At 35.1% G+C, this 27,447-nt stretch overlaps 1 protein-coding gene across 5 annotated transcripts in view; it reads right to left on the minus strand.

Annotated features, from left to right (window-relative positions):
* Window positions 1–27,447, minus strand: part of arhgap33 (Rho GTPase activating protein 33) — a 113,671-nt gene that overhangs the window by 22,487 nt on the left and 63,737 nt on the right. For all 5 annotated transcript variants that reach the window (XM_039770539.1, XM_039770542.1, XM_039770541.1 and 2 more), the window contains 13 exons: window positions 25,141–25,225; window positions 24,405–24,491; window positions 22,462–22,599; window positions 21,828–21,917; window positions 20,921–21,043; window positions 18,972–19,049; window positions 15,719–15,800; window positions 12,791–12,856; window positions 10,396–10,545; window positions 9,192–9,294; window positions 8,598–8,742; window positions 5,844–5,926; window positions 449–556 (listed from right to left, as the gene is read on the minus strand). In XM_039770539.1, the coding sequence (XP_039626473.1) occupies window positions 449–556; window positions 5,844–5,926; window positions 8,598–8,742; window positions 9,192–9,294; window positions 10,396–10,545; window positions 12,791–12,856; window positions 15,719–15,800; window positions 18,972–19,049; window positions 20,921–21,043; window positions 21,828–21,917; window positions 22,462–22,599; window positions 24,405–24,491; window positions 25,141–25,225 (1,338 nt within the window). The remainder of the gene's footprint in view (window positions 1–448; window positions 557–5,843; window positions 5,927–8,597; window positions 8,743–9,191; window positions 9,295–10,395; window positions 10,546–12,790; window positions 12,857–15,718; window positions 15,801–18,971; window positions 19,050–20,920; window positions 21,044–21,827; window positions 21,918–22,461; window positions 22,600–24,404; window positions 24,492–25,140; window positions 25,226–27,447) is intronic.

Here is a 27,447-nt window from a genome sequence, read left to right on the forward strand (position 1 = left end):
TGTACTAGCAGATTTCAATTCTAAGAACCCTTGGTAAAGAAACCCTTGCATTGTACTCCATTTCGACATAAAACCGTGTCTCTAGATGGGTGGAAAACACACATATCATGCAAACTCCAAAAATACTGGTAATACTAGGAAATTACACAGGGTTTACAATTGTACAACTGCAGCTCTAAGCTCAATATAAAGAAATCTACAGTTTTGAACTGAACATCAGTTTGTTAGCTGATCATGCCCTCCTTTTTTATTTAGAAAAAAGTAAATTTTTGATATGGATCTCATACTGAGCAGAGGACAAAAGTAATTTGCACCTAAGAATGAATTTCAAGTCCGTGTAGAACACAAAAGACATCCTTTTTGCCAATACTTAATGATATTATATTTGCTAAAATGATACTATAATGCTGAAAAACACTACAAATGGGAAGTTTACTTTTCTACTTACCGAAGTAGGTTTGGTGCCCAGACAATTGCCAGGTTCTTGATATGCATGTTGGTTTTTGAGCAACATAGTGCAAGTTGAGACAAGTGCTTCAATAAGAACTCAAGAGTTCTACAAAAACAAAAACGCATACATTTCAGCTCATATCTTGCAAAACAAAAAAAACATTCATAACATTATTTTCAAATGTCAAGGATGTGATGATGCTACCTGGTGCATCATGATACAGTTGGTAAATATTTCTGATATATAATACTTTTATATACTTTCTGATATAATTACAGAGAAGGAATCCATGAACAGATTTTACAACTGATTAATAAGAAAGTGGAACGTTTCTAATTTATACTAATAGCCAAAGAGGCCTATAGAACGCTTCTATAAATATGAAGCTTGGCAATAACCTGAAAATAATTGACACATCACTTTTCTTTGCACACTCATATTTATTGTAAATCCACTAGCCAAAAAGAACATTCCTTCAAACAGTAAATAAATAAAATGAAAAAAATATGATCATTGGAAAAAAAGGAATACAGTACTAAGAAATTTCTTGTTATCACATGCAATGTACCTCTACCTTTAGATTTACTTGTGATAATTATGTTTCATTATTTTCTATCTGCATTGAGAAAAACTTGATTACATCGATTAATTAAAATTTCAAAAACTCAGAAAAGTTAATTTACTTTTTCAAAATGTAAATCTTGCTGTCATTTCCCCAAAACACTATTCATTGAATGAAGCTGTGTTTAGTAATATCTCTCTACCTTAAAACCAAAACTTGTTTGTTCTTCATGAGCAACTTTGATTTTCATGTGATAGCATTTAAAATTGTCCACCCAAGTACCTGTCATTTTTATGACATATAATGTAAGCTTTGTCCCCTTTGGGTTAGAGAGAGAGATCTGGGATAGAGTGAGTGGCATGAAATACTACAGTGTGATCTATTAACAGAGAAATAGTGACCTTCAGGAATAGCAGTATAATGGTAAGCACGTTTGTCTTTCTAGCAGGAAATTCAGGGTCAATTACTAGGAAACACAGCCATACCAACATAAATAGAGCCAACTTGGTGTCTGTATGCATGTATGTATATTTCATTTGGCATTAATTAAAACCAGCTGCAAAGAGTTTCACGAAAACTGTGAGGATAAATTAGGGACAGTCAATCCTACAATACAAGATAATACCGTCTCAGTGTAATGACAGGGAGGGCTAAAGGAGTCTGATCATGTTTGATTACAGTAGCTCAAAAGTACTAGGGTGTTGTACCGTGTTAGCCATTATGAATGTTAAGGGGCCCAAGTTGCCTCAAAAGCTTGCATATTGTAATCTTTTTAGTTAGCCAATAAAAGGTGTCATTTTACTTGACTTATCATAGACTATATTGAGCTACTGAGATCAGATGCTAACTTTAAAGAGGACTGGCTGACACTGAATGACAATCCAACTGGGATAGCAGAATGAATAGCCACAATCTTAACAGTGGTCAAGGAAATTCCATATTTATAACACAGATTACTCTCATCCTATCAAATTAAATCTAATATTTTAAAAACTTTGAAAGAATACCTGGACAATGCTAGTAAAGCAAAACTAGTATACATTTTTCATCTTATTAGGAGTTGCTTGCACACAAGAACACTGTTAACTTAATGCCAGCATAATTTACTTTGATGTAATGCTTTTAGTACTTGTCTTCACCAATTAATGTTCTGTTTTGTAACAGTCAATACTTAGTTTGATTGCTTGTGAATATTGCAATTTAATAGTCTAGTTTGCAATTTGGGATTAATAAAGTTTAACTAATCTAATCTAATCTAAAATGCTTTCAGAGGGTTTACATTATAAAAGGCACTACAGAAGCATTTGAAAACTGCACTGAGTAGCCACAATTATTTTAAAAATACCTCTGCAGCCAGCGACTTCTATTAACACAATATCACAGTAACACTTTTAAGTTAATGCCAGGGCTAGCTATCAGCATTTAAAATAACAATAGCAGCAAATCAAGTCTTAAAGGAAGGAAAATTAGGTGTGAGTGTCCATTTTTGCTTATTCTATTAAGATTGTATTGCTGCTTTAAAAACTGAGTAGTATATAAATACTACTGTCTATATGAAGTGTTGAAATGCAACTGCATTTATACTTTTTTTTTTTTTAGAGTTAATTATGTATGCTGAAGATTGTAAACAACAAAAAATATTCTTATATCTTTCATATAAAGTTTTAAATTGCCAAGGCCATTCTTACCAATGTGAACTTGTCATTAATTATAAACCAGCATGAACATCAGGATTTTTAGATGCCAGCCTTCTAAAGATTCTAAGGATTAACAATATAACATTAAAAAGCTAAGCTTTTAGTTACACTGCCCCAAATGATCGGCTTAGTTCTATAGTTCTCAGCTTTTCAAAACAGACTCAAGACTCAGTACTTTAGTCTAGCATACCCTGAGCTGCTGATTAGCGATAAACACTGCATCTCTGTTTGTTGGCTATTTGTATCAAAAATTAAGCAATACATTAAATTATGGATAGTAACTAACCCATGTCTACTCTGTTTCACTCCTCAGTGTCCTGCTGCACTCTGCTCTACTTCCAAGCAGCTTTCCTGCTCATGGAAAGACATCTGAGATACTAAGAGCTTTGGAACCAAAGGATGAAAAAAAACTATGTTGTCATATTAGACAGCCCAGCACAGACTTTCCTGCCGAATGCCCAGGATAAGGTGGATAGACAGTTTGCCTAGATCACCCAGACTGTAACTGTATATATAACTATAACTAGGCATGGGTAGAAATATTGACATTCCGATTAATAGTTATTTTTCATTTAGATGATTTGATACTGAATCTTAACGTCTCAAGACTGATCTTGTGAATCTCTATCCTGCTCAATTACAATATGTAGATTTTTGCTTATCTTCATGTTTTGGCATCCGATCCGGCAGATGGCGCCAATGCGCCTGTTAAGGCTTTCTACAGAAAATGCACTTTACTATCTTGCATAAAATAGTGTGTCCTCTTTAACTGAAATCAGTCTCTTAAACACTTAAGTCAGATGTACAGACTTCAGATATGGCTTCAGATAGTGCGTTTGTAAAGAGTAACTGGATAAAAGCAAAACCATATGTAAGCTATGTAATTCAGACATTAATTATTGTTGTAACACACCAAATCTGACAAATAATTTACCCCAACGTCACCCATAAGCATAATCTCAATCAATATCCAAATGAGAAGAGCCTAAACAATCCACACTGGATACGGCGGGTAGCTCCAAGTTTACATTTAATTTGCCTCATGCTTAAAAAATAACAATCTATAGCAGTATTTAATCTGTGAAGATATGAGATCCTACACCATTGATGAAAATGAGGGATTTTAACATATTATATAGGTTTTTGAACCGTGGTATGCTATACCAACCAGAAAGCTATCAAGTGAAGTTATTGTACCAGGGCTTTAGGAAGATCTCAAGTAGAAAATTGAGACATCTCTCAGAACAGCAGAGAGAGTAGCCCTAACTTGAGACAGCTGAACACCCAGGACAGTAGATTCCTATGTGACAATCACACACTAAAAACTGGTCACTTGTGGCGGATGTGTTGCACACAAGCACGCTGAATGTCAGTCACACTGACAGCAACCTCACTGCCTATACACAAAGCTGCTATGATGACTCGCTGTTGTTCTAAAAACCTTTCTAGAATTTCTAATGCGCTCTTCAACTGCATGACTGCATCAATCACAAGTTGGTATTTTGCCACGTCCAATAAACATTGCTCCTCTTTAAGCACGTGGCTAGCTGTACTGCTACGATGGAAAAAGTTTGCAATGCGCCTCTCCCGGCAAAAGCAAGTGATACAAATGTGAGCATGTGCGAAAAGAAGCCGACTTGAAGTAGCTCCATAACAGCGGCCTTATGAGTCATGATGGCCTGTTCTTTTCCTGTTATGTTCCATTCATTCAATGCCACTGTCAACAGGCATCAGCTCTAGATCCTTGTTTTAAAATGCTTCATTTTTGTCTGATGACTGGCAGAGCACATTTAAGACTGATTAAGGTGACTGCTACAAGTGAACAACTAAAGATAATTTTAACTTGAAGAATTATAGAAAGACACAAGTCTTCGCGCTGTATCTTTAATTTCAAATGATTGACGACTATTTTAATTGTCCAACAGGGGAATAAATTTGGCTGTTTAGTTGAAGGGTGTCTACATGGAGATTCATAACATACAAATAGGTTATTGAATAACATTATTTCTGAACAACACTATTTCAGAAGCAATATTTGACCATTTCATAATATTAATCACAAGATAATAGATGTTTTATAAAGTAGATACCATTGCATCGTATTAAAACAAGAAGGCCCCCCATAATATGCGTGGACTCTGATGTGGTGATACATGTTCAGTTATGGTGATTATTGAAAGAGTGTGGTGCTGTGAATTTTTTTTTTTTTATTTTAGAAAGTGACATTATACTTTGTTACACATCTTTCAAAATACCGATGTCAACTGTTCATTGCTAATCAAGTACTGCTTCTTATGAAGTCACTATGCAGACACCTTTCAAATAAAGTGTTACATTAATGTGACAAATATCAGTATTAATCTTCTCTATGCAGGGTTAAGTAATTTCCACTACTTCAAATATATCACTGCATGCTAATTCAGTACAGATCAAATCGGGACATAAATGCTGATACCCAGCCTTATATCTGACAAGAGCTTTTATTTTTTCCAGCACTGCTGCTGACTGGAGTTTTTTTTTTTCCTCTTTTCTGTTGTCAAATTGCCACTGCTCAACAATAATATAAGGTTCTATTTATGTTAATCAGTCTGGAACAGTTTCTACTATAGGTGTAGACAAATCTGTATTATGTGTATACAGCATGTAAATAATAGTTTGTAAAGTTTGTAAGTGCATTTCACCTACGAACAGATCACAACGCTCAGTGCCTGAAGTGAAGAGTGCTATAGAGAAAAAAAAAAATTGAATTTTAAATTTTCACTGCATGTATTTCTAAAATATCTACAAGCTGTGTAGATTTTCAGTTGCATTTAAGACCATAGCTCTCAGCCCCAAGGACTAGGCTTTAATTCCCAATGAGATCACTATTTGTGAGTTGATCATACTTGTGTGTTCATCGGTTTCCTCCAGGTGGTCAAGTGGCATGACACCTACCAAGGATATGCATGTTAGGGAAAGATGGTCTTCTAAATTTGGCAAGTTTTGAAGACGTGTGGATACAAGTTTCTTTGCCCTGTGAAATTCTGGGATATGTTCCAATTTTGGCTAACACCAACATAGGCTTCAGCGCTTATTATAACCTTATCATGGACCAGGATGGTTAGATGACAGACAAACTCTGTTTACTTCTTACCTGTAATGAGGTGGAGGAAGTTGCTGAATAACGTCATGAATTTTAATCAATCTTTCTTCTTCAGTGCTGACTGACATCGAGTCCTACGAAATACATGCATAGTGATTATTCTGTTTTTATTCTATTCTATTCTATTCTGCCTCAGTGCTACGTACATTGTTTAAACTTGCTAGGATATAGCACTAATCTATTATCAACAATACGTTGAACTTATGTTGGGAGGAAAAACCACTCAAATATAAATAAAAAAGTCATCACAAACACACAAATTATTTGTTAATGCTTAAAATGATAAAATAAAACCACTCAAATATAAATAAAAAGTCATCACAAACAGACAAATTATTTGTTAATGCTTAAAATGATAAAATAAATCATGCTATTCTTAATAGGGTTCTACCTTTTGTTATATATTTTAAATGATTCTTACAATAGAACAGAGCAGCATGTGTGAATAGTGCAACTTAGTTTGAGGTGTGCCTGTAATGGACCATGATTTAAATGTATTCCCATAAATGCTCAAAACTCTGGGAGAACAAAGCCTATCTCAACATATGCTGTAACTGACAAAATACAATTGCAATTAAAAATGATCTAATCTAGAGCTATGATTTAATACATCAAAAAGAGATACCCTTATTAAACTGGCAAATGTAACCTTCATATAACCTGATCATAGTACATAGTACCTAAACAGCTTAAAACAGTGATTGCATGTGTTATGAAATCTGGGCTCCTTCTAGTTCTAGAGCACAGCCACTCTGATATATTCTGCACTTAATACAAGGTGTTATTTAAGATGGACTTGATATTGTCTTCTAGAATTTCTAATTGTAGTATACTCAAACAAAATCATATGGTATTTTAAATACAAGACTTTGCCATATGAGGACAAGAAATGAATAGTCCAAGACTAAAAACTGTGCCATTTCTATTTTTACATAAACTCACACCAGAAGCCTGGAACCCAAAACTGAACAGTTTTATAGTATTTCTGTCAAGGCCTTGATGGAACCTACAATATCATATTTTCAACTAGTTAATTCAACTGTTTTGATGCTGCATATGTCTTTTACCTATACCAAAAAATTTCTGTTATGTAAAAAAAAAAAAAACATTTATTGATTTATTTGAAAGTTATAATTGCGAGCCCAAAGTAGAAATGAATTTTAGAAAAAATGAATACAATATATGTTATTATGATGGATAAAAACCACAACAAATGCACCATGGCAACAGTAAGAGCTCAAACTTGTGTTGCATACTAAATGTAAAAGAGTATTTTTAAGATATGACAGTCAGTACCTGGTGCTTATTGGGAGACAAAGCCTATGCTCACCCTAAAGTCAGGTAAGGACATAAATGAATACTCAAGAAACATCAAAAACAGGAAATTCCAGAAAAAAGATGTGCTATAGACTAAACGAAGCATTTTCCTTGCAGTTGCACAGCAAGACTTAGGGCGAGGAAATATCAGTATATATTTGGTGTCTCAAAGGTTTATACATAGTGAGAAGCACAGACTTACCTTCTGTTGATGTATTAAGTTGTTTTTTTTGTTTTTTAAGTAATTAGCATTCCTTAAACTATTATAAAATAAACAGGAAATCACTACAGTTGAACAGGTCTTGGTCCATACTTCCAGCAAAATACATAGGGAGTGTGTGTGTGTGTGTGTAAGAATGGAAGCAAAGGTTTATGACACGGTTTGCATATTTGTAGCTGGAGATCCACAAAAGGAAGAGGGGTCACGTACCTTAGAATAGTTTTTTTTTTATTCCTAAGCTTTCAACCACCTACCAGGTGTCATCATCAGAAATGATTAGACATACAGGAATAAAAGGCAATGTATAGTAAGTGAGGGTTGCGTAATTAAAACTCAATTAACAGACACTGGGACTTGAACACAGCATATGCAGACTTAAGAAGAAGAAAATCCAAATAATAAATAAAGACTTTATGACCAACAGCTTTCCGAACTCCACCTTATCGGTCCACTCTCCCCCCCTTACAACAATCCTCGCTATCTATTGCCTTCGATTCCTATATGTCTAATCATTTTCCTCTGATGATGATGACACCTATTAGGTTGTCTAAAGCTTAGGAATAAAAAACTATTTTATAATTTGTGACTCATCTTCTCCCTTTGTGGATATACAGCTACACACACACACACACACGCAAGCCTGGATTAAGACCCTCATAGGCGATGTAATAAATAGAGCTCCTTAACAACATGCTATCAGCACATGCTCACAACCTCCCCTCCTTAACAGAGATTTTATCATACTTTTTAACAATGTAGTGTGCATACACCTGGTCCTTCAATGCAGTGTAGTAATTCATACTCTTACTTTCGTTTCACCCTGAGGGTTTGGTGGGTCAGTCTTGGTGAATTTTTTGAACAGTCAAATAATTGTTTAATTGAACACTCCTTGCTAATTTTGCTGCATGCACACACAAGGTTGGTAATTGGCGAAAAGTGCCCTGGGCACCCTGATGGTAGTTCTACCCCTGCATATATGTCCCATTTCTGGCTTAACAAGTTATGCTAAGTCAGGCATATTCAACATATAATAATGCTTCTAATTTTACATTGCTGAATGTTACTGTAACCAAGGAAAAAATACAGATGTAGGTCACATCAGATTTCAAGGTAACCCGATGTCAGAAAAAAGTGTTCTAGATATAAATGATCTCCGCATATTAACTTTATATTATTACATCCACAGAGAAGCAAACATTTATACTCACAGCAAATTTATCGTACAGCTGATAGGTGAGGAGAGGGTTGGGTAGCTCTCGAAAGTAGAGTTTACACAAAGAACCCACACAGTGGATGTCTTGCATGTACACATCATTAGTCAATTCTGGGATGATCTCACTGTCAAACTCATGCCTGAGGGGAACAGGAATTGCTTAGGAGAAAATTACATCTTCAATAGTATTAAAAATACCCGAATTCACCAAAATATAAAATTGTTACATATAATTTATCTTTGAATGGGAAAATGTAAACAAGTGATAAACAAAAATCTGCAAAACTAAGTGTATATGCTATGTACTGTACATACATACACATAATCTTCTTTTAAAGTTCTAAACCCTGATGAAATAACTCTAAGAAAACAGCACTTAATATCCTAAGGAAGTTTCTCATATAGATAAGTGCATTCTTTCTAAAAGTCAAGGTTGTTTGATTATAAATATTTTGGGAAATATTTTAAAATACAATGTAGAATGAAGAACATGAAGAATGTAATGTACTATACATCAGAATAGGACTGTTTATTTATACATGTTTAGGAATAAATTACTTTAGGCATATTGAGACTAATCTGTACATACCTTAGTTTTTGAATGTTAGAAGAAATACCAGAGTGTCTATAAATTCCATCAACTATTCCATGTTTTTCAATAAACTCTGAACAACTTCTCAAAACCTGTGGAACTAAAGTTAGTAACAAGAAAAGGTATTCAGAACAAAGATAAAAAAACAAAAGATAACATTTTTTAAACAATATAATGTGCAACATGGTTATTGTTTCAAAGTTTTGCAAGTTTCTCTAAATTATAAGAATTCTAACAATGACGACTGTCACATGAACTACCTATTAGCCATAAACTAAATAGCCTCAACAGGTACACATCTTAATCTGAGATTAGGACTGCTAGCTGCTTGCCACATATTCTCCCCCTCTGCACAATTCTTGGGTACTTTCGTCTCTCTTAATTTTTCATTTGCTTCTGTGTCTCAGCACCCATCTCATCTGCCAGAGAAATGCACTGTGTTCTCCGACTCAATTCTGAGATCAACTATTTCTGGAAGAACATAGTCATTTTTAACCCTATCTGATATTCCACTTTGGGATCAGTGGCAAACCCAATACAGATAACAAGGGCATCAGGTCACTGTATTCACTCTTTGTCCCTGGTTTCCTGCAGCAGCCATATCTGATCCGTGGTCCCTTACTCTTGACAACTACCAGTATTGCCCCAACAGTTTCCCTATATGAATATGTGGTGCCTACATCATTACATCCTACTTCTTCTACATGGAAAACATTTGAAGCCATCTAATGTTCTAGAAAAGTTTCCATGACTCCCTTTCCAGCCGCTGATGACTGCTCTTTCAATTCAGGTTTACAGGGAGCTGGTTGATCAACTTTTTTTTTTGTATTAAAAAAAAAAAAAGGGACTTAATACTTGTGACTGGAAAAACTTTTTCCAAGTAGGAAGTGTTCCAGGCCCATCCCCAGTTTTATCTGCACAATGCTAATTTTACCCCTGGCATTCCCATTCCAACTAGGCAAACCGTAACTAGATAAGACTTTTAAGACATTTCCAGTTGTCACCCACCAACCACCCTCCCAGAGCAATAAACAAATTAATTTAATTTTAAAGAGAGTTAATTCTTTTCATAATATTTTACGGAAAAAGTACTTTTAGGATTATACAAATGAAAAAATCATATTCACCTTTACTAATTATTACCATTTCTGTAAACTGGCACACCACACAATATGCAAAAACACTGTATACATAATATTACCTTCATGGCCTGAATTAAGCAGATGTTCCCCAAGGTCACAACCAAACACCCTCTCCTTCAGTATTCCTCTTTGCTTTAACTTTTGTTTGCTTGGACGTGACTTCATGAAGGTCCTTAGAAAGCCAATCAGTTTTCCATGCTTTTTAGAGACTAAACACAGGAAAAAAATGGTACATAGACCTTTTGATTTCTACATACATACTTAAGTCTCAGAGGAATCAACGTAAGTATTATGCTAAGTACATTCATAAAAATGCATTTATTTTCTACAAAATTCTCATACCACTCTGACATATGGTCTTAAATGTGTTTTTCTAAACAATTTTAATCCTTTCGGGAGCCACCTGTTAGCTTCATCAAAAAAGACATAAAAGTTAATTCCAAATATTGTCTTTACTGAAGTTTTACAGTAAAAGCATAAGTTTAAAAAGTATTTGCATGTTAATTTCAAAGCCAAACAGAACGAAAACGTATAACGCAATGAATACCTCTAACGCAACATGAAACAATTTTCTTTCAAATTATTACGTTTTACTATTTTTTACTATTAATTGCTCGCTGTAATGTAAAAAATAGTTAGTAGTTCTATTATGCATATGTTACAATTCCCATGAAAAGAATCTGTTTAAATTGTACATCAGCATCCCCATATGCAACTGGCAGAGCTAAAAATGGTTGAGAGGAGGATGTGACTTGAAAAAAATCTCATTGCCAAGGTCTCAGTTCGTTGGACTTGAAAAAATCTTCCAAAAAATCTCGTCGCTGGATTTTTTTTATATATTAGAGACAATATACACTCACCTAAAGGATTATTAGGACCACCATACTAATACGGTGTTTGACCCCTTTCGCCGGAACTGCCTTAATTCTACGTGGCATTGATTCAACAAGGTGCTGAAAGCATTCTTTAGAAATGTTGGCCCATATTGATAGGATAGCATCTAGCAGTTGATGGAGATTTGTGGGATGCACATCCAGGGCACGAAGCTCCCATTCCACCACATCCCAAAGATGCTCTATTGGGTTGAGATCTGGTGACTGTGGGGGCCATTTTAGTACAGTGAACTCATTGTCATGTTCAAGAAACCAATTTGAAATGATTCGAGCTTTGTGACATGGTGCATTATCCTGCTGGAAGTAGCCATCAGAGGATGGGTACATGGTGGTCATGAAGGGATGGACATGGTCAGAAACAATGCTCAGGTAGCCCGTGGCATTTAAACGATGCCCAATTGGCACTAAGGGGCCTAAAGTGTGCCAAGAAAACATCCCCCACACCATTACACCACCACCACCAGCCTGCACAGTGATAACAAGGCATGATGGATCCATGTTCTCATTCCGTTTACGTCAAATTCTGACTCTACCATTTGAATGTCTCAACAGAAATCGAGACTCATCAGACCAGGCAACATTTTTCCAGTCTTCAACTGTCCAATTTTGGTGAGCTCAAGCAAATTGTAGCCTCTTTTTCCTATTTCCTAAGTGGTACCCGGTGGGGTCTTCTGCTGTTGTAGCCCATCCGCCTCAAGGTTGGGCGTGTTGTGGCTTCACAAATGCTTTGCTGCATACCTCGGTTGTAACGAGTGGTTATTTCAGTCAAAGTTGCTCTTCTATCAGCTTGAATCAGTCGGCCCATTCTCCTCTGACCTCTAGCATCAACAAGGCATTTTCGCCCACAGGACTGCCACATACTGGATGTTTTTCCCTTTTCACACCATTCTTTGTAAACCCTAGAAATGGTTGTGCGTGAAAATCCCAGTAACTGAGCAGATTGTGAAATACTCAGTCCGGCCCGTCTGGCACCAACAACCGTGCCACGCTCCAAATTACTTAAATCACCTTTCTTTCCCATTCTGACATTCAGTTTGGAGTTCAGGAGATTGTCTTGACCAGGACCACACCCCTAAATGCATTGAAGCAACTGCCATGTGATTGGTTGATTAGATAATTGCATTAATGAGAAATTGAACAGGTGTTCCTAATAATCCCTTAGTTGAGTGTATATACATACACACTCACACCCTTACTGAAATGTCACATTTTGGCGGATCCTTTTAGGACCTTGCAACTAATATTTTATTTAAAAACAAAAAGGACAAATTTTAGGTTAAATACTTGTTTAGTGCAGTATACAATCCTCACTATAAATATCAATACGGTTGCAATGCAATCAATCAGGTTTGAAATAATTTATAAAGGTAATTTGACCTGAAATTACTTAAGCTTTTCCAATTATATCTAAAATGTGCTGCTCTTGCATGATTTAACTAAAGTAATATTAGTTGTATATTTATTCTTCCCAAGAATGATCCATCAATATAAAAAAAAGAAAAAACACACATTTCCTGAAAAAGATAGCATCTTATAACTAAAAATTCTAGGGATTTTTTACCCGATGAAGGTGAAATTGACCCTGTTACAGCCACAGCTCCCGTTTTTGAACCAGCACTTTCCAAGTCTGCAGTTAAACAAATGAAAACAAAAATCATTTTTCATGTAAATTATACATTGAGTAACAACCTGTTATTTATAAAGTCACAATTCACAAACTGACACTGCTATAGTTGTCATATCTTTAAGGACTCAAGTCCCAGGTAACAATGTAAACACCTCAGTATTTTTCTCTCAAAGCAGAATGGCACTGAACGTCATACATCTGATAAGACATTTCATAGGGGCTTATTAAATTAACCCAGTGTTATTCATACTTGACCTCTCAGAAAGACTCCTTGGGTTGTTCCTTTTAAACAAACATTTAGGCATCCCTTAACTGGGTTCTCCAAGAAAACTATACTACCCAGATTCTCCAAACTTGGAGTGATGTCAATATACTAAAGTGCTTAATTTGTGCTTTATTTAATGGAAAAATGTTTATTTTAATGACACAACAAAAATAGTCAACAGTGACCTAATGTTCCTTAAAAAGAATCATCTGCATTTTTAACAAGATAAACATTGATGTGCTAAGATGACACATGTATTGATAACGATGGAACAGTGAAGAAGTTGTAGGTAACAATGCCTCGAAAGCTTACATATTGTAATCTTTTTAGCTAGCCAATAAAAGATGTCATTTTGCTTGACTTTTTTTAAGAAAAGCCAGAAAAATCAAATAAAAACCAGACACGTGATTAAAGAAAAATAGATTTTACTAAATGGAAGAATAGTGAGTAGCCAGCAGAAAAAAAAATTGTGTACACGATATGTACGATAAAAATATACAAATAAAACATACAAAAAAAACAAAAACCAACATACATATAAAAGAATGACAATATTAAAATAAAATCTGCATGCCCTTAGGATATGGGAGCAAAGCAACAGTACATGGATATGTGTAAGTAGCCCCTGCATTAGACTGGCACTCTATCCTGGGTTGGTTACTAAATTGTTCTTTATGCTGCCAGACAGACTTACAGTGTCAAACAACCCATAATTGGATTATGTGGATTCACTTCCTTAATTTTTTTTTCCTCCCATAAAGGAAACTATGCCATTTCTTTATATATAGGCAGCATCACTAGAGGATACTTTGAATCACAGCCTAGATATTATCTGTGTGAACTTTTTATATCATACTCTTGTCTGTGTAGATTTTTATCCTGGTACTTTGGTTTCCATTCCGTATTCCAATGACATGTACGTGAAATTTATTGGTGACTATAAATGTTCTGCTATGAGTTAGTGGGTAAGTGTACAAGTGTGCTGTATGATGGACAGGAATGGTACCCTCTGCAATAGCTTCAGCACCCTGAAACTTTGATAATGAATTAACCAACTTATAAACTGACATAAGATGGTCAGTCCAATCAGTATCCTGTATCCCTATGCTGAATTTATGTTTAAATTTATTATACTGCAAACAGTCAGTCAATCAGTCATGCTCTAGTCCTGAACAGGGTCGCGGGTGGTATTGGAACTTATCACAGCTAGCACAATGCGCAATGTCCAGTCCATTGCAGGGCAAACACACACACACACACACTACACGCACAACCCAACCACAGACTAGAGCCAATTCAGTACCGCCGGGAGGAATCAGGAGCACCTGAAGAAAACCCATGTAAACATGGTGAGAGACCATGTAAACTCTTGCAGGATGTGAACCATGGCATTTTTACTGTGGGGCAGCAGCACTACCACTGTAGCACTGTGCTGCCTACTATGTAAACAGCTGGATGAAAATATCACTTGGTTGTCTCCCACAGTCTGAGAGTAGTGCAATACTAACAGACATTGAATACAAACACAGACAGAGAATGTAATAGGCATACATTTAAAGAAACATCTGATGATAAATACAACAAACAGTCATGAAGTACTCAGTAGAAGCAGCTGCTTTATGACCTAACAATAAAAAAGTCCCTGAATCTAGTGGTTCAAGTGCTAATGGCCTCGCATTGCTTTCCAGAATGGATAGGACAGATGAAAAGTGACAGTGCAGTAGAGTTCAGGGATTTAATAATGCCGTTTTCTTCTTAAAGAGTATACAATACATTATGCATGTCTTGGGCAGTGAGGAGAGCTATGTGCCAGTAATATTCTGTACCGACCTCACCACCCTTTGTGATGCTTTGTAGTTCTGTCATGAGCAGGTGCTGTAACACAGTGTCACGTAGCCAATGGGGACAGACTTCACTGTGCACCTTGTAGAAATAAGTGAGCAGCTTGACAATACCCAAGCTGTGTTATGCCCACTTTAAGACATCATTGATGGCGACAAGAAATTTGAAGCTGCAGAATCTTTTCGTGGTATACCCAACCTTCTGAAATGTATGATCTTTAAATGAAAGCTTATTGCCATGGCACTGCACACAGGGCCAGAAAGCAAGTCTTCTCTTTGTAAGCCATCTCATTATTTTTTCGAATTAGGCCTATAATGGAAGTTACATGAGCAAATTTAATGATGGAGCTACAGCTGTGTCTGTCCAGTCGTAAAGGATAAGAAGTACAGTGGAGGCTCAGAACACTACCCTGCAAGTGCTTGCATTTAGGACCAGTGTGAAAGAAAGTCTGTTACATGGCTTTCATTGCAGAGTGTAAATTAGTTTACATTAATATACAAATACATTAATACACTATACTAATACATTGATTCATTGTTGTAGCACAAAGTGGTTGTGCAGGGTCCTAAATATTCCAAATATAAGCTAGAATTCAGCAGAGCTGCTAACATCTCTAATACATATGTGTGTAGCAAACAATACTAAAGATATTTTAGAGGTCAACATTACATTTTTGTGAAATAGAGAAGACAAGCAGCTAATGTTGCCATTGCTAGCATGCATTCAGAGCATTCGTGGGCCAGCACAAGCTATACCTTGTTTAAGTCCTGCAGCATTCACGGCCTGAGACAGTTTCTCATTGATCAGCTCTACACATTCACTTGGAAAAAAGCCAACCTGTAAGCAGGAAACAGATTACTTCACATCACAGAAATTTATAACACGATTAAAACCTGATACATCCAATCTAATTCAATTTATTCTTGTACAGTGCTCTTCATGAAGGTATAAAAGCACTTACACAAATTTACAGGTATATTATGATAACAGGAAAGTACAAAACCCTTAATTTATATACAGAGGTAAACATTTTAAAGTAAACTGTAAAGAAGAAATCAATTGTAATGAGTTAAATATAAGCAACACACCAAAGAAAAAGAATTGAAAGACAAGAAAAATGTATGAGAATAATGCATTGTTCAGCATGTTAAATGACTTCCAAATTGAACATTTCTTTGCAGACGAAGCCTTTTTGCTTTTTAAAAATGCATAAAAGAAAATTAAGAGTCTTTGGGAGAAATGCCAAGATTAATTTATGTTTTAATTGAGTTTCTATGTTTTGCCTTTCAAGTTTGTTGACTAGAAGTATAGTCAATGAAGCAGAAGATGCAGACTTCAAATAGAAATGAGCCTTTTTAAGTGGAAAACATTTAATTCAATGACTTTCCAATAGATTAACAAAGTAATCCGAAAATGCACATGAAAAAGGGTTACTTCTCAGCAAGTCTATTATACTTCACAGCATTTACATGGACTTCATATACTGCTCAAAAACATTATGGGAATGCATAATCATCACAATCTAAAACCAAGTCAATTAAGCTTCAGGAATATCAATCTTTTCAGTTAGGAAGCATAAACGATTATGAATCAACTTCACCTGCTTTGGTACAAATGAAAGTGTAGTTGCACTGAAAAGCCTCGAAAATGGGAATGCAGTTGGGGGCCACAGACAATTGCTCTCTGCTTACATTTTTTGCTCAGTATATAAAGTCTCTGAATACAGACTAACAATTCAATGAGGCCTAGGGCCAACAAGGTATTGTGTCATGCAATGACAAGTTGCGCTCCAGCTATGATGAAAATAAAACAGACTTGCACTAAAGAAACTATATATAGCAGATACAGAGGGCCCAGTTACATTTTGCCACCCATCCAAAAAAAAAAAAAATCTTTCAGCAAAGCAAGCTCACAAATATTTATATGAAATGATACCAGTTTTCCTCTGACTTTGAAAGCCCCAACTAAATATTGAGTGATGTACATGCTCATACTTTTCATGTTCATACCTTTCAATTAGCCAACATTTCTAAAAATCCATCTTTTGCATTGGTCTTAATTGATATTCCAATTTTCCGAGATACTGAATTTGGGACTTTCATTAGTTGTCAGTTATAATCGTCAAAATTAAAAGAAATAAACATTTGAAATACATCAGTCTGTGTGTAATGAATGAATCTAATATACAAGTTTCACTTTTTGAATGGAATTACTGAAATAAATCAACTTTGTCATGATATTCTAATTTTTTTGACTAGCACCTGTACACAAAATCAGAATTTGGTGAATGGTGAGCTCCCACCCTTGAATAAGAGCAACACAAAAATTGAGGTCTTTTAATGTGAATACAGTCAAAAAGGCTAAAACACAATAAAGCAATTATTTGTTTACTTTGCTTACTCCAATTAATGGCATCAAGAGAGTTCTGAATTGTAATTTTTCATCACTATGAGCCAGAAGTGGTTCATTCTTTCACTTGTTGCCTTCCATGGATAAAATAACACTCCTCAGTACTGTGATGATGGCATATTGGGACTAGCTTTTGTGCCTCAAAGATCCTTAGAGCTCTGTTGTTTGGGTAGATGTGCTCCCGTTAGTTATATCCATTGAATCTTGGTTTAAAGGCAGTTGCCAGACAAACAACAACTTTGTCACTTGGAACATGGATATCGGAAACCAGTCGAGGAACAAGGTGGGGAGTGAGGTTTCCCAACATGTACTCACATTGGCTGGTTGACATTACCCAAAATGCTGCACGGCACCATCATGTGAGATGCATGCAAGAGGTTGAAAATACTGACTAGACACAGCAGGACTTGCTTCTATGCACAGTGCTGGCTCTGCAGATGCACTTCTTGATCAAGGGAGTTCTCATTGCTGTTCAGTAGTCACCTCACATGAGAGGCCTGTGGTGGGTTGTTCAACCTGCAGGCCAAAAAGGTGGCAGCTGTGGCAGTGGCAGAAGTGAAGCCTTGTGTGGGAGTAGTTTAGTCAGGTCAAGAAGCCTAACTTTTTAGATGGCCTGAAGGACACTCTTTTTCCATTATCTTTGATAGTCAATGTTTCACAAAGTGCATTTGCAAACAACTACTCAGATTCACTTGAATAACTGCAGTCTTAATCACAGCAGCTCGTGAGAGCCTATGGAATGCTGCCACATTTTTGTTTTGTTCAGAACATATAAACAGGAATTGATAAAAACTAACCATTATCATTTTGGTACATAACTAGACCTTCATTTGCTATTTTTTCCACAACAAAAAAGATGACTAAATAGAAAAACATAAGCAAATAAAAAAGAGAAAGTTTGCTGATGTTCATGCATCACCTGTTAGTCACCAGAAGCAAATTATAAAACAAAACAAAAAAAGCTTTCTGTTAACTCATATAGATGCTGCATCTTTTTAGTGTTTCTTATTTAATGCAATTTTAAAAATGCCCATTCAAAATTTTACTTGCTTTGACTACATTGTCCTTTACTTGTTTTGACTACATTGTTGAAACTGAAACAGAAGGCAAACATGTCATAAGGGCTTAGGTTTTTAAACTGTTTTACCAAATACCATACTATGCTATGCACCCATAACAGACTAGATAAGTAAAACATGCATTTTAACAAATAGGGTGCTGAAAATAAAAATAACTTTGTTATTTTGTTTAGCGCATCTTGCAATATTTGTGAGCTACATGAATACAGTATGACAAGTCATGGTTTTTTGAGGTGCATGACCCCATTACTTTTAAATTACTGCAAACCAAAGTTATTTATTCAATTGAAGCAACAAGTGAACAGTTAACTTATTGAGGTTCATTACTCTAAGTAAAATTGCATTAGATTACAGTTTGGAAATGAAGAATACATTTTTGTTCTTACCAATCCCAGATCTGGCAATCTGTATACACTGTTTATAGTCAGTGGTAAGGATCTTATTCTACTTATTGGAAAATACTAAGCTTCTAAATTGTATTATATAATAAAAAAAAACATATTATAGGGCATTCTCTCACCTGAAAGCCATGCTTGCCTCTCCACCAGCTGGTGTCCTCTTTTGGTGGCATGTCAATTACCGACAAAATATTTCCTACCTATAGTATAAAAAAATACCAAAAACAGAAAATAAACAAAAAAATCCCTCATGTTTATTGTTGATTATTTTTCCTAATTTTATACAGGCAGGAAATTAATATGGCCATACACAAGGGCCTAACACATTAATAAGGAAGACAAAGTTTGTTTGTGAATGAACTAGATTGCAACAAACTAAAAAAATATTCCAACTTATTCAATCAATATTATATAAAACAAATGTAGCAGATATGAAGACCGAGATCTTAAAATGACAATATTAATATTTAAAATATTGCCATATCTAGATAAAAAATGACAAAGGCATTCAAAAATGAAGAACATTAAAATTGCTGCTTTTAAAGCTCCAGTTTAAAATATGGGAAAAAAAAACATTTTTAAAAAGCGTAAGAGCAGAGGTAATGCATGTATTGTTGTTCTTTTAATTAATAATTTTCCATTATAAAATATGAACAAATACTGCAAACCCTGCAGTTAAAAAATTCTGTTCATTATGTAAGCCTCTTATATAACTGGGTATTGAATAATTTTTGTGTGTCATATTAATGTAAAGAAAGAACTGACACAGTTTCTTATACTCCTCGTAGAAAGATATTTCAAATCTAGGAAGGCTTGCCAGGAACATAATTTACACAATTAAAAATATACAAAACATTATATGTGCAAGATTTAATCTAATTTTTTTAATGTAAAATTTCATCTATGTGTCTAACTATTATTAAAGCTGCTTAGCCCCAGTTCAGGGTAATGGGAACTGGAGCCTATCCTGGCAATACTGGACACAGAAACCAAGTGGGCCACCAGTTCATCCTACACTTGTGTTCATACGCACATTGCACTTGAACTGGGCAATTTTTCCGTTGCCAATCAACAAGTTATTTTGGAATGTGGGGGGAAAACTAAAATACCATTAAGAAATGTTTTGCAGAAACTTACAGACTTTGCAAATCCTGTGCCCAGGCCAGAATAACAATGTAAATGCTCAAGTTAAACTAAACTTTAATAAAATCTTTACTAATGGTCAACAATGATTGACAACACTTACTTTTTTCATGCAGATTTCGGAAATCTACAGAGTTTCTCTATCACTCTGAATTTTTAGGTTGTGTATTTTTAAGGCTGTATATTAGTATATAAACTCTGATTAAGGTATGTGGGCTTCTTAAAGTTTAATTCATGATTAAAATGTTTGTTTGTATTGCTGTTTGTGAACATTTTATAACTTTCTAAATGAGCATACAACAGGTCTGTTGGGTCAAAGTTTGCATGTTTATACATGGTGAGAAGAACTTGTTCCCTGTTTGAGGCACAGCTCCTTACATTTTGGTGATACGCTGTCAATGTGTAAAAATCTGTGTGTTTACATCTTAAAAAGTGATTTTTTTTGGATTCTGAACTAGATGTTTTTTCCCTGGAAATCTTGTTTGTACCAAATTATATAGAGATTATCAATGCCTTTCACACAAGGGATCCTGAAACACTGCAAAAAGTTACCAAATATTAAGAGTTAAAGTCATTCAGAAATGATGAAAAAATAAACCGGTAAACATAGTGCATTGGTCTACTTCTACTACAGAACACCTTTTATTAAAACTGAATGTAGGTGAATGGTGCCTATTCTTTATTCATTGATATATTAAAAGGTTCAAATTACCCAACTTGCAAGTGAAGAAATTAAAAGCCCACTTCTTTCACTGAAATAACTTAATAAAAATACAATTAAAAAAAAAAAAATAAAGTGTTCAGGTAAACTTGGTATAAGGAGATTACCATTCATTGTCAGTCATGTCTTCATAAAATAATAGCAGAAAACCCTCATTTAAGATATAAGCTGAAAAGCAAAACTATTCGCCAGCCCCTATATGGATACCTCAATAGAGAGCTCATCACTTGCTTGGGCAGTATAGCGCTTGATTACATGTGCTGCAGCTATAGCAGGAACATTAAGGGAAGCTTCTTCTTTTAGGAGAAAACGGTTTCCTCTGTTATCAATCTGCAGAGTAAAGGAAAAAATTGTGATAATGATTAAAAAAGTGAAAATACTTGTGAATGCCACACTGCAAATTAAAAAAGAAACTTTTTATTTTTCAGTGTGGAACAAATGGTCATCTATTTCCCCTACTTTGAAAGGACGGATTCTTTTTTGTTTATTTACACAAAGATACTATGTTAAGAAATTACATATTGAGAAAAACTAATATACTTTATTTTACCTTTACTTCCTTAGCTGTAACAGTTTATATTTTATTGATACACTGTACTTCAGTCTAACAAATAACTTAAATGATTTACTTGTTTAACTTATACTGATACATATTCTTCATGAACAAAAAAATAAAAATTATCCATTTATTAAAAAATAAAAATTTGAAAAGCTACTATCACTGTGTATTCCCCTTATAACTGTTACAGGGAGAAAACTTCCACCAAATATTTTGGACTACTTTGGTAGTTTAAATTCTGTTAATAGGCTATGAATCAAATAAGTCACTATTATAATGTCTATAAAAAGAAACACAAAACTCTGGAAAAAAAATAAACTTAACAATCAAGTGACATGTATTGTATTTACTATGTTCTGTTTTACACTAAGAAGGTTTGGTGGAAGAAAACAGAACAGTTTGCTTTGGCCTATGAGAAATTTTAAACAAAACAGTGAAATTACATTTCAATATGATGGACCGGATTATAATTTTACAGAGAAAAATAAATATTACAGATCATGTTCTATCAGACTATTAAAGTGTTAAAAGGAGTGACAATTGTAAATGGGTTACCTCCATCCATGTGAGGACAGGGCCACAGTTTAGCTTGTTATCAATAATCATGGACAGCCTTTTAAGATAATCCGATAACAGCAGAGAAAACTGTAAACAAAGGGTACAATAAATTAAAAACAGATCATAGGTCTGTCACTAATACTCCCAACCTTTGTATGCAAAAAGAATTGTGTGTAACTGAACACAAAATAATCTCGCCATAAAAAAAGTACTTGGTACAAATAACAAGAGAGTTCATACTGAGAGACAAAGTCCACCATATGAGACAAAAATTAAGCCAGAGGACAAAAGTGTAGACTAAAACAAGCATAAAAGTAAAACATACACTAACCATAACTGTACTGCAAATTAAAATTGTCTCAATTCTGAATGCCAGTAATATACTAAAATGCAAGGCCACATAAGGCTATATCACAACAAGAGTTTGACAGACTCTCTCAGAATAAATGCAGGAATATAATGTTGCATATTCATAACCGATTGCAACTCAACACAGGTTTAATAAGTGATCAACAAGTTTCTTAATATGATACTCTAATGGAATAATTGAAAAGGACATTTTAACTCTAAAAAAGGTACCTAGAGTAGAGACACAAACAGCAAATATTTATATTTCATAGAAAAGGTTTACCTCATTTCTTTCTAAAATTTCATTAACTGGTGGAAGTTCATTTAATTGTGAATAGCGCCGGTCATAGATGCATAAGTGGAGATGACTGTCCAGAGTTCGGAACTCTTCATATGTCCTCCGAACCATCCAAGATTTTCCCTATAAAATCAGAAAAAGATTAAAGTCAAATCTTAATAGCAAATAATCTTAAAATATTTCAGAGTTATTTTTGTTTTTAATATTTAAACTTAAAAGAATTTTTAAAATAAAATCTTAAATCCATTATCCAACCCGCTATATCCTAACTACAGGGTCACGGGGGTCTGCTGGAGCCAATCCCAGCCAACACAGGGTGCCAGCCCACCGCAGGGTGCACACGCACACACACACTAGGGACAATTTATGATCGCCAATGCACCTAACCTGCATGTCTTTGGACTGTAGACTTTACAAACTCCACGTAGAGAGGACCCAGGAAGCGAACCCAGGTCTCCTAACTGCGAGGCAGCAGCGCTACCACTGTGCCACCATGCCGCCCTGAACAAAAGATGTTGTTTTGTAATTATTTCCATTAATATGCTTTTGCTTGACAAGGCACATTGAAAAGCATAAGTATTGTTTAAAAAAAAAAAAAAAAAGACCAATGAAAACATAATACTAAAGTGTTTAGTCTTGGTTCTTTCTGCATATCTTTTTCATAGTGCTCTAATGTTATTCAAGATGATAACCCTGAGAAATGGCAGCTTCATCTGGTCTAAGAAAAAAAAAAACAGCACTGTATTCTGCTAATCTCCAAGTAAAATTAATTCAAAGTTATTAACATAAATCATTCCAAAAACTGTTGCTAATGATACTCATGACTCATGGACGGTTATAATAATTTATAAGCAATGATGTTTTGCATTAGTCATATCTACCACTGTAATTAAAGTTTTCCTGGGTTTTAAAGAAAATTGTAAATTAAATTATTATCTGAGATACATGCAGTGGCCATTCATTCTATTTTTAAATTTAATGTCCAAAAACTCAGTTATACAGTAGAATAAAAGCATAGAAAGACCAGAGCACACATACATACAAAAAGCAAACTAAAATCAGAAGTCTTTGAAAGAAAAACCTTCAAATGAAATCGAAAGATTGCAAATTGACATTTAAACTTGTATTAATTTTTTATGCATTACATTTTCCCCCCTTAGTTTTGTTATCATAGATAACTCATTATACAATAATTCTATCAAAATGCACAACCAGTAGGGTTGTAAGCCTTTTCACATTTTGGATACGTTTCCTCTCCAGCACTATATTTTGAATTTACTGCAGGATATTTGCATTTGATGAGCTACGAGTCATGCACAGAATCTGAAATTTCATTTAACACTAAAAACAAAGTGAAAATGAACAAGCATGTACAGGTTAGTTTTCATTGCATGACCCATTTTCACCTAAATAATGTGTCATTTTACACAAGCTGAGGGAATGTGACAAGGGCAACATGACTGCATCAGTTTGTTGCCACTCTTGCACAAAAGCTCAGCTATACTGCCAGACCAGTCAGATTAGTAATACATTTTTAGAATCCCCTATGGGAATACTGGAAGCAGTGAACTTTGTATTCTGCTTTTTCCACAAGATACTAGCAGATGACTCAAAAATGACCTTAGTCAAGCTAAGATAGAAAATAGGAAGCCACCTTAAAAAAATGATGCAAAATATTTATTATTTCAATGTGCATGCCCAAAGCTTGATTTTAAATTGACTTTTTTTTTAATATTATCATACATAATACACTGCTAGCACCTGCTGAAACAGCTTTTTTGGGTATAATATTTTACTATATTCAGTTCATTTCAACAAAAATTAGGCAGGGGTGTTCAAATGATATAAAGCATCTCAAAATTAAATTTTAGGAAAGATGTTTCACAATGATGTTTAACACTAAAAACAGAGAGAGTGCCAACAAATACCTGACATGACACTTGCACAAGAAAAACAAGGTCCTTGGCAGATGTTGCTTCGATGCCTGAATTACTCTGTTCAGATTCAAACTGCAACTGAAATACAAATCAACAGAAGGAAATCTAAGCAGGCAATCATCATAAAATCAGTCTTCAAAATTTTAAACTTTGTTTACTTGTTTTGACTACATTGTTGAAACTGAAACAGAAGGCAAAAGTGTTGTAAGGGCTTAAGTTTTTTTTTTTTTTTTTAACTCTGTTTTACCAAAAGCCTAAACATCCATAACAGGCTAGATGAGTAAAACTATTGTGCTGAAAATACACAAAAGGAGACAAACATGGTAACTCTGAAAAAATATAAAAATTTTACTGTATATATTTATTTTCAAAGGAATAGACCTTTACAGTATCCTGTAGCTTACTTGGAATAGACCTATAATTCACTAATCAGGCAGCAAAGATCCCTGAAGAGTCACCAACAAAATATAAACCACAGCTGCAACAGAAACGGTTTAGTCAGGACTAAAGTATCATAAGCTGAAAAATTTAGAGTTGCCATTAGTCTCATCACCATAGATTACTGCAGCATTTTCCTAGATAATCATTATTATATTCTATAAACACATATATTAGCACATGTGTAGTGAATATACTGTATGTGTAAAAAAATCGGAATGAGCAGAAATAACTAAACAAATGGTAGAATTCACTCTTTACTGCCTCCATTACTACATGATTTTCTTACCTGAATGGCTCCAAAATCCACATTCTCATAATGGAAGTGAGCACAGTCTACCAACTTGGGGAAGTGACCTTTCACACTTGACAGTCTGAAAGACAAAAAAAAGTTAAGCAGAATAAATCCATTAAGACAAAATTTCAAAATATAATTTTGGCAAAATTAAAAACCTGTAAATTTCATGTAAACAAAATATGACTATTTTACTTATTTAAATGGTAAATGTATTTCACTAAAGTACAATGTAAAAGGCGCTACAAATATGCAAATATGGATTTAAAAATGGGAAAGAAAATTTGTGGGCAGCAAGAAAGCAACCTAAAGTTACCTTGCTAACAGCTAAAAGAAACCCATTTTGTAGTTAAAAGCGATGGTATTTAAAGTTCTCATATAAATCAGCAGCCATAACACTTGCATTTCATGTATATGCATGTTTGGGCCTGGCCAGTAATTGGATGGGAGACCAACCAGGTAAAAGCTTGGGTTGTTGCTGGAAGAGGTGTTAGCGAAGCCAGCAGAGAGTGCCTATCCGGTTGTCTGAATGTGGATCCCAATGCCCCAGTGCAGTGACATCGACACAGTGCTGTAAAAAGATGACGCAGTCCTTTGGATGAGATGTAAAACCGAGGTCCTGACTCTCTGTGGTTATTAAAGATCTTTGTGAAGAGTAGGGTCCTGGCTAAATTGTCCCCATGGCCTGGTAATTCTGGGCCCATCATTATCCCCGTCTCTAATTGTGTCTCTTACCTCTTCACCACCAAACAACTAACGTGTGGTGAGCGTAATGGCACAAAATTGCTGCCATCACATCATCCAGGTGGATGCAGCACATTAGTAGTGGTTGAAGTGGCTCCCCACTAACTGCATAAAGGGCTTTGAAAAGTGGTGTACAAATGTAATAAATTATTATTATTAGAAATCATAGCCAAATAATGCTTCTCTGCTAAGGAATGCAGCATTAAAAGATTGTGTTTAACCACTGAAGATTGGAACAACAACAACAACAACATTTATTTATTTAGCACATTTTCATACAAACAGTAGCTCAAAGTGCTTTACATAATAAAAGAATAGAAAAATAAAAGACACAATAAGAAAAACAAAATAAATCAACATTAATTAACATCGAATGAGAGTAAGGTCCAATGGCCAGGGGGGACAGAAAAAACAAAAAAAAACTCCAGACGGCTGGAGAAAAAAAATAAAATCCGTAGGGATTCCAGACCATTAGACTGCCCAGTCCCCTCAGGGCATTCTACCTAACATAAATGAAACAGTCCTTTTTGGATTTAGGGTTCTCACAGAAGGACTTGATGATGATGGTCACGTAGACTTCTGCCTTTTAATCCATCCATTGAAGAAGATCAAAATTCTTCAAATGCAATGGAGAGAGTAGCACAATTTCTCAAGCTGGGTGAACAGGGACTGTATTGCCCCTTTACAAGACTGACCAACCAGACGGCTGTTTTGGAGATGTCACTGGTTTGCACGAACACCAGCGGCAGCTAAAGTGACAGGTTCTCTTGACCATCTGCTGTAAAACTTGCTGTAATTCAGCAAATTATTTCATATCTTGGCTGGAAATGATCACAGAACAGGGTTTAAAGTTTCCTAAGGCCCACGGATTCAATGGGTTTCTTAGGTTAAATATGAGTCAGAGAAAAAGAAAGGAATAATACACCACGTCAGTGGTGTTTATACATTTAATGGCCAATGGGTATGGCCCCATCAGATCATACACTTGTGTAAAATGATTAATAAGTATCTCTCAGTAATTTATAAATAAAATAACCTTCCAACTTTGGTTTAATTTTTTTTTTATACACTTTCCCATCATATACTCAATGTAATTTCCTATATAAAAAATAAAGCCAGCCCACCACAGAAACAGATTCTAACATATCTTTAAAAAAGGAAGTTTCAAGATACCTGAATATCATCTTCTGATATCTAAAATAAAACTGGACTTCTAAAATAGCTTTCTGTGTAATTTGACATGTCATTATATAGATTGTGGCAGATGGTCGGGACGCCCCTTTGACACTGGATCTGGGGCAGCAGCCATGGGATGCACACTAAGTCCCCCGGAACACTTGGTGGCAGGACCCCTGGGTTGCATCAGGTCAATATTTTGGAACACCGGAGCTCATTCCTGTTGGGCTCTGTGGCTTCCACCAGGGGGAGCTGCACAGCCAAACAAGCCCGTCCTGGGCGGGAACGCAGCCACACCTGGAGGTGCAGCTGGAAGTAGGTCAACGAGCACCTGCAGTACTTCCGGGTAGGCTATAAAAGGAGCTGACACTCACCACTCCG

Source organism: Polypterus senegalus, chromosome 12 (genome assembly GCF_016835505.1).
Source record: "Polypterus senegalus isolate Bchr_013 chromosome 12, ASM1683550v1, whole genome shotgun sequence".
In the NCBI taxonomy this organism is placed as follows: Eukaryota; Metazoa; Chordata; class Cladistia; order Polypteriformes; family Polypteridae; genus Polypterus; species Polypterus senegalus.